At 43.7% G+C, this 10908-nt stretch overlaps 1 protein-coding gene across 12 annotated transcripts in view; it reads right to left on the bottom strand.

The window, feature by feature from the left end:
* The window catches only part of Rbfox2 (RNA binding fox-1 homolog 2), a 234783-nt gene that overhangs the window by 14694 nt on the left and 209181 nt on the right, over positions 1-10908 (bottom strand). For all 12 annotated transcript variants that reach the window (XM_055626305.1, XM_055626310.1, XM_055626306.1 and 9 more), the window contains 4 exons: positions 6978-7070; positions 4297-4357; positions 1498-1551; positions 1293-1385 (listed from right to left, as the gene is read on the bottom strand). In XM_055626305.1, the coding sequence (XP_055482280.1) occupies positions 1293-1385; positions 1498-1551; positions 4297-4357; positions 6978-7070 (301 nt within the window). The remainder of the gene's footprint in view (positions 1-1292; positions 1386-1497; positions 1552-4296; positions 4358-6977; positions 7071-10908) is intronic.

Raw genomic sequence — 10908 nt, 5'->3', positions numbered from 1 at the left:
ATATATATATATATATATATATATATATATATATATATATATATATAAATTATTTTTTTTTTTTGTTAAGACAGGGTTTCTCTGTGTAGCCTTAGTTGTCCTTGAATTCCCCCCCACCCCCATGTCTCTAAAATATTTTACCCTCTGTAGTCCCCCTGTATACTTCATGAGGCAGACATTGGCAAAGGCCTGTTCTAAATGTGCTCTGCTCTTGAAGTCATGCAGAAACATCTCACTCTGCCGAATCTATTTTAGTTACATCTCTTGCCAGGGGAAAAGGGCCTGGGTCCAAGCGACATTAGAGACAGTAAGACAATGGCCTGTAACTGACACTGGAGCTGTGTGAGTGATACTCCATGGGAGAGTGGACAGCTTGAGGAATGCAGTCTAGACTGCTCTTACCTTCTGATTTCCTTATGATCAAATCCATATAGGATATTTACATGTTCATTCTCTGTACACTTTTCAGTGATTTTGTTTTGTGGATGCTTCTAGAGTGAGTTACACACAACAGAGCACTGTGGTATCTATGTTAAGTTATTTTTATAAAACTGTGTTTGTGTCTTGGTTTCACTCTTAACCCGGCGTTCACCCAAATAATTGAGACTCTATTATATTATTTGCTTAATAAGGCTTCATAGGGCTGGAGAGATGGCTCAGTGGTTAAGAGCACTGTCTACTCTTCCAAAGGACCCTGGTTCAATTCCCAGCACCCACATGGCAGCTCACAACTGTCTTCATTTCCAAGGGATCTGATACCTTCACGCCGATGCACATAAAATAAAATTAAATAAATCATTTAAAAAATAAAGCTTCATAACACAATACTCAGCAGTTATAACTCTATTCTTAACCCTCTGAGTTAGTCTGTCTTCCTTCAGAGTAAATCTCTGAGATACTCAAACTTTGTCACTTTCCTTGTTCAGCTGCTCCCCCCCCCCCACCCCGTGATGTCTTCTGGAATTCTGCCTGTGACTGAATTCTCTACTTCCTCTTCTCTACCCCGCTCCGCCATTGGCTGTAAGCTGCTTTACTGGCATATCAGGGGACAACTGGGGAAGTGTTTAGAGAATGTTGAGAAAGGAGATTCCCAGAAGGATTGCAATCAGATGGGGGGGGGGGGAAGCTTATAGAAACCAGCATTTGAAATAAACAACAACCTTATGCCTGCATAGTATCCCCTCAAGAATGTTTTCTGTCAGTTCTGCATTATGCAAGGAGAACAAAAACAGACCTAACTAGCACATAGGGCAACAGTCAAAATCCATGCCATGTCAGTGTAGGCTACTTACTGATTAGAGGAATGTAAGTGTTGATGCCTCCTCTTCCTGACAAGGGCACAGCCGCCTCATTGCCTAGGGACACATCAGCTTGAAAGCTGGATGCTAGGTGCATTAAACAAACAAACAAACAACAAACACAAAAAGGTTACAAAGACAGACAAATGGAAAGCTACAAAGCCATTAAGTAGCAGAAAGGGAAGCAGTACAGTACTACCTGCATATAACTCAGGGCCATAAACAGCTCCAACTACTGGGCTTAACTTCCAGCCTGAAACAGAGAAGAAGACAGTGAACATTTAAGACTCTATGAGGACAGGAGTGAACTCTGCAGGCCGAGATGGCTTCAGTCATCTCTGGGAGCTCCTTCCTCCCCAGGTTAGAGTCTTTAAAGGAAAGGGCGAGGGCGGAGTCTTTAAGCAGCACCACCGAGGGGAGGAGGGCTTGGGCACGTGGGCAGGGGTGACCGAGTGAAGCATTAGAAAGGCAGAGAGGGACTGTTCAGGTCAGAGTGCTCTGTGGATTGATTTGTGGGGACTGGCTTGATTTCTAACTGATGCAGGAGAGCTGAGCCCACTGTGGGCAATGCCATTCCCTAGGTAGGTGGTCTGAGCTTTTCAGTGATGCAAGCAGTGTTTCTCCACAATTTCTGCTTGAGAGCTGCCCTGACTTCCATTAACGATAAAACTGTGACCCCAAAGTTGCTTTTGGCCTGACCAACAGATGTAACTAAAACAGTAAAAGAAGATAGAGGGAGGAAAATGAACAGGGAGTGAGGAGAAGGAGAAGGCGAAGGAGACGGAGAAGAGGAAGAAGAAGGAGGAGGAGGAGGAGGAAGAGGAGGAAACAGAAATACTCTGTGGGGGTTTGGCAGACAGTGCTCAGAACTAAAACCAGAGGATCTATACTCTGAGATTGGAAGAGGAAAGAAGCCTGAACACCTATTTTGGTACCATTTGGCCACACACTTCCTTACACACCATCCCAACAGCACTTTGCACTAGTAATAAAATGTGAAGTCCATTCCCATCTCCTGTCAATGGCTTCATGGCATCAGAGGTTTTTAATTTATAATGAACATATTTAATGAACATATTACTCAAGGTCTGAAGCCACCAGACTGCTGTCAAACATTAAGCTCAAGATTTAGAAATGTTGAGTTTCCAAATAATATTATGTTGGGAAAAAATTTCCCCCCTAAGACAGGGTTTCCCTGTATAGCCCTGGCTGTCCTGGTACTCCCTCTCCTCCTGAGTACTGGGATCAAGGGTGTGTGCCACTACCACCCAGCTTGGAAACCCTTCCTTTATATAGTAATAGGAACATGGCGAGGATTCTGTTTAAGCAAGCAATGCACACCACCCCTCTAGTGCTAAGGAGAACTGTACCTAAACACTTAAGCAGTAGCACACCCTGTCATTCTACCTTCCCTCGCCATTGCCATGCTATGAATATAGGGACAGAGAAAAGGAAAGGCCTATTGAAAGTTCTATTGAAATTGCAGCTCATTCTTCTTTTTTCACATTTACTCTGTGTGTATACATGTGTGCATGCACGCATGCTCACGTGAGTGGGTGCGTGCATGCCAGCCACTATGCATGTATATTAGTCAGAGTATACAGGAGCTGGTTTTCTCTTTTCATCATGTATGCATTGGGGATGAATTCAGGTCATCAGGCTTGGAGTTATGTAGTCCAAGCCCTTACTTGGCCCTATGTAGTCCACGCTATGTGCCCTGGAGCTCATTATCCTCCTGTCTTGGCCTTCCTAGTGCCAAGGTTACAGGTGTAAGCCATCATGATCTGGCTGAAATAACTCACTGTCAATCCAATTCCCTATTCTGATCAAAAAATGTTCATGAGGGCCAACAAAATGGGTCAGTGAGTAAATGCATTTGCTGCCAAGCCTGTCTGATCCCTGGGACCCATATGCTGAATGAAAGGAGAGAACAGATTTATATAGGTCTGAGGGTCCTTGACTTCCTTGTACACAGGCACACATACATACATACTTCCCAAAAAGAATAAAAATGCTCATGTGCATGCACCCGTGCACAAATTCGTTTCCCTCCAGAGCTAGGGTGCTGGGAACTCTGTGAGATCAGTATGTGCTCTAACCTGAGCTGTTTCTTCAGCCCTAAGCTCTGTATTTTAGAAGATTCTGTATGTAAACAGTTCGGGTGTGGGTGTGCCTCGGAGGGTGACGAGATGAGACGCCAACATCTTGAAGTCAGCTCTCTCCTTTCCCTTCGCTGAAGCAGGGCCTCTCTGCGTCTGCTGCCGTATGGCATATTTCAAGCTAGTTGGCAAACTTCTGCCTCTTCTCCTGTGTCTGCCTCTGATCTCAAGGTAAGGTGCTGGGATTACAGATGTGGGCTACCACACATGGCTTTTCAAGTAGCTTCCAGTTACTGAACTCATATTGTAGGCCTGTACAAGCTGGCGCTTTTTGCCCTCTCCTGCCCATCATTTTACTCACAGAAAATTCTGTTCTCACAAGTGTTTATTTGTTAAGCTTACTACATAACTATATCATCATGGACTAAAGAGCTACATACACCCGAAAGCCCAATGGCCATTACCGACAGGTTTTAAGGAAAGCAAGGAATCTACAACTACAAAAGGGACTAGGTTTTCCTTCCTACTGATCCAGATCACACTCCTGTGAAGAGGAATTAGCAAGAAAACACACCTGGGCCACCAGGGCTGTGTGGGGAATTCCCATGCCACAAGGAGCTACAGAGGCTGCAGAGGGGTGCTCACAGGCTATCCACGCTGCCCTAACAGGTAGCTTCAAGTGGCATGATGGTACTGTGTAGAAAGATGAAAGTTAACTGAGATCAAAACACCTTTGTAAGGAAAAAGCTTAGCTTAATCCTATGGGAAAATTAATCTGTAAAGATAAAACGTTATTCTAATAGGGTGAATGTGAACTGAGCAGATGGTCCTACAAAGTCATAAAAATTTCATATATTTACTTAACAAACATTCCCCCAAGGCAGCTTGTAACTCCTCACCATTTGCATATGGCGTGACCATCTTCTTGTTGGTCATGACTCGCGCTGTAGCATTATTCACCTAAAAATAATGAGTAGACAAGAGGGGCGGGAGAGACACATTAGGGAATGTTATACTGCTCACCCAATAACACAGTACATCATTTAAAGTAAATGTATGACAGCATTTAGATCATTAACACAACATTATAAAATATTCACAGAATTTTAATGTAAGTGCTTATTAAATGAGGCTAACAAGAGTAAAATGTAGTTTCTTGGTCTCCAAATAGAAAACTATGGTTGTTCTACCTTTTGGCACTGCAGAGACACGGTGCAGTTACAAGTTCTCTGAACAGTCTTAAGATGTCTCTGTATTGAGAACAACTTGGAAAAAGTAAAGGGAGCAAATATATCTGCAAATGAGCTTTGAGGCTTGTTAATAAAACAGAGGCTTGTCACCTGAGCCATGATGTTGATGTCACATACTGTCCTGATGTTCTACATTTTTTAAAAACGGTTTGAGATTAGTAAATAAATAGAGGAACCAAAGAGTCCCTGTGTTGGCAGTCTGCAGGACCATCCTGAATTTTCTAGACCACATGGATTACTCATTTAAGATGAAGTTTCTGAGGGCCTTTGGCACAGTTGCTCAGCAGTGAAGACTGAGTACTTGTTTCTCCTGTCCTGTGGTCCTCTCTACCCCATGACAAAGCACACAATAGGAGGCATTCTCCATGACAAGGTAAGTAGGCCTCACAGAGAGGGTGCTGTTGGAGAAAGGAGGGGCAGAGCCTAGAAGCTAGGACACTGGTGGCCTTAGCACCAACCCCAGGCTCAACATAAACTCAACCACAGCCTGTTTTGAGCTTGAAGCTTATAAAATATAAATGTTTTTTTAAAGCAAAGTCTCACCAGGCAGCTCAGGCTGAGCCTGGAACTTGCTATATATCCAGGCTGGCCTCAAACTTGTGATCCTCTTGCCTAAGCCTGAATACTTAGATTATAGGCTGTGCTACCAAGGCCAGCTTACTTTGCCTCTCGGAATATACACTGTCCTAGATTTATGTTATTAAGACCAATTTTGGGTAAAACTGGAATTTAAAAACATCTCATATCCTTTATGAACTTCCCCCTTCCTGTGTGAAGACAACTTGAAACTCCATTTACTCTAGTTTGACCACCAGATAATGTAAACATTTCACATTTACAAAGAAAGAATGGGAGACAACGACAATGAGACTGAGAGCATGCAGTTAACACACACACAGAAAAGAAAAACAACTTGGAAAGAAGAGGAAAGTGAACAGCAAGGTTGGAATGGAGCAAGGGCTTGAACCAGCTGCTAGAGCAGAAAGCCACCGAGCAATTCAAAGCAAAAGTGGCCAGAACCAAGCAGACACTACCAGTCAGCAAGAGACACCCACAGCTCCAGACAGAGAGGGACAGGGAGGGAGAAAGGAGGGGCAGGAATGAGAAGCCAGGGAAGGAGCAGTGGCGGGGAAAAACTGGAGAGAACGTGAGGAGGGTCTGCAGGGAAGAGCTGAGCAGTGGTTGGGAAAGGGGGCAGAAGGGCAGTAATAAAACCAGCCAAACTGGAGTTAAGTAACTCTGAGTAAGATGCGCAAGGGGAAAAAAATCACCATGAAGTCAGTAACCAAACAGCTCAGACTGCTACAAGACAGGATGTACGTCCAAAGTCCAGGCGACATCACCCCACAGCAGTGAAAATAAAAGGGCAGGGAGGGAGAGAAGCAAGTCAAACCACATCTGGTAGTGTTAATGTGAGATGGCAGATGGACTTTTTCTCTCTGAACTGTTTTGTGATTACACTTTTAAAAGCTTCTTCTCTAACACTGTGATTCACTTACCGCCAACGGGCACCATCGCCAGCATTGAGTATAGTTACCATGGAAAGAGGGAGTCAAGTGAAGGGCCCTAAATGCTAAACCATTGGAAAGGGGGAAAAAGCAAAATATGCAGACATCTTACTCAAATGGTGGCTTTGATATTTAATACTTTAAAGAACTGGGAAAGGGGAGAGGAGCCAGTTAACCCTCAATGCGTGAGTCACTCTACTGCTGGTGAGCCAGGGCTGACTTACAATCACATCTGTCCATCTATGCCACCAGCTGCCCCTGAACCCTCTGTTGAGAGACTGCCATTTGTCAACTTTGGAGTCAAGCCTTGAAATTCTTGGTATTAAGTAAAGTTTAAAACTATCAAAGTTTTGGAGTCTGTCCTCCCCCCCAAACCTCTATAACTGTCTATCCACACTTATCAAATGCACATGGAGGGGAACTGGCCTCCAAGACACAATGTTAAAAGCTAGATAGTTTTTAGACATTTTTAAAGTTAGTTTTGCTTAGGCCTCATAATAGGAATTCAGAGTCTCGCAAACTGAAGCAAAGGAAAAAAAAATCAAGAGAGCAGAAGGATGAACATTTTGGAAGAGGAAAAAAAGCCAATGAAAAAACAGATAAGCACACATTCCCACCCTCCCAAATCAACCTCAAACAACCAAGAGCAGGGGAAAAGCAGACAGGAGTTGTTACTTTTACAGTGTAGTGCAAGGGGGTGAAGACAGAAACAGACAGGGTGTGCACACGGACAGGACAGGGTTCCAAATGTGAAATAAGTGAGGCAGTACACAAAGAGAGAGAAAAATATAAACGAGAAATTGAATTATTGAAGACATGCACCTCGATTTTACGGCCCTCTACCACGGTGCCGTGCAATTTCTCCCTGGCCCTGTCTGCATCAGCACTATTCTCGAAAGTTACGAACCCGAATCCCTGCATGCAGCGGGAGAAGGGGAGAACATGCACATCGTTACATTGCGGTACTCATCTCTCGGTAAACAGAGAAAACATCACAGTCAGTATGAAGTGACGCCAGCACAACTAACACCAGCAATTTCTTCCAAAGGCACATTTGTGATCCATGCATATTTTGTAAAGGGAAATTTAAACCCAATAAAGGATAAAGAACTGTAATAACAGTAACAATAACTTAATTAACAACAATAACATTAAAATAAAATATAAAGTACGTGAGGCCAGACCAAGATTAAGGTAGGAAGTTACTCGGGTCAAACTATTCAACCAAAAATCTGAATATACAAAACCAACCAAACCACAAAGCTATTATTGTGTGCTTATGTATGCACTGGTGCACGTGGAGAGCAGAGATAAACACAGTGTCTTCACTGACTGCTCTTCACCTTATCGAACTTACTCTTTAAACATTTATTTGGTTATTTATTTATTGTGTATGTGTATTGGCATACATGTGCCATGGCATACAAGTGGAGGTCAGAGGACAACCTTCAGGAGTTAGCTCTCTTTTTCCAGCCAGTAGGGATAAAGGTCAACGCAGGTGCCCTCACCCACTGAGCCAGCTCACTGGCCCTCCCCCTGAACGTGGCCCTCGCTGACTTGGACAGACTTGCTAGCCAGCAAGTCCCGCAACCCTCCTGTCTCTGCCTCTCCAATGCAGGCATTATGGGTGTGTGCCTCAGTATGCATATGGACAACTTGAGTGAGCTGCTTCTTTCCATCCATCATGTGGGTTAATCAAACTCGGGTTATCAGGCTTGGCAGCAGGCTCCTTTAATGCTAAGCCACCTCAATATGACCCCCCTCCCTTTTAAAACATGAGTGCTGAGGATCAAACTTAGGTCCTCATGCTTGCAAGGAACTGAGCAATCTTTCCGGACCCTATGTTTTTCTCTCAATGACTCTCTGACCCGTGAATCTATATTTGTCCACTAACTGCTGTGTAAAAGCTCAAATTCAAGGTTACTGGCTCCGTAACAAGATGTAGGGCCTAGATCTGGGGGCAACAGCTGTGGGAGCAAGCATAACTATCACTGGACAATGAACAACTACAATTTTTCTTCAACAACAATTTTAAGTGAACAGATTGGTACTTTATGGAAAACTGATAACCTAAACTACCTATCTCATAATCTGTGGATGTCTATCTCTGCTGTTCAAGGCAAGCTAGTGATTTTTCCACATGAGCAACAGTCAGTCAATGGGCACCAGGAGTGAGGAATGTTAGCAACAGTAGTTGTCCACTACTGGATAAAAAAGAAATGCCATGAAGTTACCATGCAGCTGCCACATGGGTTAGGATTAATATAATATGCCCCTGTAGTGGATACAAAGATGGAACACACAAATTGAGGCCAGGAGCCAACCTACTCCTCTGTTCCTGTGACTGCCACTTCCCTGAACATAGGACCATCTCATCAAGGGCCCGCTAGCTTCACTGTGGGCACACGGGCACTGCTTACCCGCCACAGTTGGAACGTCATCACTTCTCCAGCAGTTTCCATCTGCAGAGGGCAACCCCTGAGTCTTCTCTGGGGAGTCACTGCTGCCGAGCAGCACAAGCATGCCTCCATTTTAAACAGAATTTATAGAGCTGGTGTGGGGGTGTGCTCCTTTAATCCCAGCACTCAAGGCAGAGGCAGGTAGATCGCCGAGTTCTAGGCCAGCCTGATTTATAGAAAGAGTTCCAGGACAGCCAGGGTTACACAGAGAAACCCTGTCTTGAAAAAGCAAAAGCAAACCAAACCAAAAAACAAACAGAATTTACAAAATCAAGGAGGTGATTCCTCAGCAGGCTAACTGGTGATGTGGGCAGGCAGTGTCTGGAAGATTTCAATGACTTGTCTACCCACAACTTGTACCACTACAAATATCACAGGAGGGAATGCTCTGCTGACAGAAAACAAATGGCAATGGGAAAGCATTTCCATTAATATGTGGTAGCCACTTGGACAACCTCAAGGTACCACAGGCTAGTTACAAAGTAGGCCAGTAGCTTTCTTTTCTCTGAAGATACAGACCCTGAAGACAAGAAGCCCACTCTTCTACCTGAGAATCTACCAACTGGCAGGCAAGGTAAGCCAGTTTTAAGAAAGGTCACGTAAAGCGATGAGTTTGGGAAGGTTTATCTTACTTATAAGTGTGTGTTTGTGTGTACATCAGTGCAGGAGCTTGAGAAGAACAGATGCATCAGGTCCCCCTGGAGCTGGACTTACAGGAGGGTGTGAGTTGTCTGACTGGACAAAAGCAACACACACCTGTAGCCTGCTGACCCATCTCTTCAGTTCTACGTCATGAGTTTTTATGCCGACCTGAGAAGAATTATAAACTGCATTCCAACTGACTCTTGGAGTCATAACTCTTATGTCTTTGGTTGAGCTAATCAATTCTGAATTGACTGTTTATGTGAAAATGCACACTTGGTTTTAACACTGTGACCACATGTGCTGCACAGCAACACCCAAGCCATACACACTGTCTTAGTACAATGACTGTGAACAGCAAGGGGAGACCTGGTAGACTCTTTCTAAAGGAAAAGATGATTTAAAAGGAAAGGAGAACACCCTGTGACACACAGCGAGTGGTTAGGACCTCAGAATGTAAGCTTTGCCAGTCTGTGTGGGGCTTCTATTTACTATGTTACATTACTCTGCAAGTCCTCATTTCTTTTCCAGATCCAACTGTGAAATGTCTCTGATATCCTCTCTTTTGGGATGTGAGGATGAGATACCAGTAACACAATAACTGTGTCAAAAGAACAGCTATGGCACCACAAGCACTGACAATTTCTGATCTGTAAATGTCAAAGTTTAACATTGCTATCCATGTAAGATTTTTCTCAATAACGACTGTTTAAGGGAAAACTGCATTTTCAAATGTCTGTATTAAAGTGTTTTATATTCTAAGATAATCAAATGCCAAAGGAAATGCTAATCAAGATACCACCAATATCAAAGAAAAGTGGTCTTTCCAGCAAGTCTTCCCTGGTGAGAGGAGGAAGAAGGCCCACTGGATGGTCAAGACACTCTGATAGGAAACAGAGGTAAAATTTCATTCTTTCCTTTGAAGATAAACAGACCCTGTGTAGGCAGAATGATGTTCCCCAGGCCCAAATCCTCATGTCTTAATCCCCGAAGCCACAGAATATGTTACCTCGCAAGGCAAAAGCAATTTTGTAGATGTGATTAGATTAACCGATTCCAAGGTGGGGAGATTACCCTGACAATCGGGGTGGGATCGATGTAATCCCTATAATATTTATAAAGGAAAGGAACTTGAGAGGGCCAGACTCCAGACTCCAATGACAGCAGCTAAAAAAAGGCCTGGCTGCTCATGCTGGCCCTGAAAGCAGGGGCCACAGTCCAGTAGTAGTGGGTATCCTCCGAAGGTCCAGAAGGGCAAGGCACAGATTACAGCCACAGCTTCTCTGGGCTTAAGGGTCACCCACAGGAAAACCTGCTCCAAAAAACCAGGCTCAAATGCACCTCTATCCTTCAAAACCAAACTGAGAGTAAATTCAGTTTGAATCTCTAGTTTTAAGGGGGAAAAATAAACCATGTCTAAATTCAACACATTTTACTTGAGCAGTTAAAAATGACCATATAAGCTAATTTTGAAATATAAACCCCAACCTGCACTAGCATAATAATAATAAATATGTTACACAATTTTGTAATAAAGATAATTACCCACAAATTCTCTCATGGAGATGAGGCTGGCCTTGAACTCAGATCTGCTGCCTCTGCCTCCTGAGAGCTGGGATTAAAGATGTGTGTCACCACACCCAACCCAATTT

Source organism: Psammomys obesus, unplaced genomic scaffold (genome assembly GCF_907164565.1).
Source record: "Psammomys obesus unplaced genomic scaffold, mPsaObe1.curated_primary_1811, whole genome shotgun sequence".
Classification (NCBI taxonomy): Eukaryota; Metazoa; Chordata; class Mammalia; order Rodentia; family Muridae; genus Psammomys; species Psammomys obesus.
The sequence above is the reverse complement of the archived record's forward strand: the minus strand, read 5'-3'. Positions and strand labels throughout refer to the sequence as shown.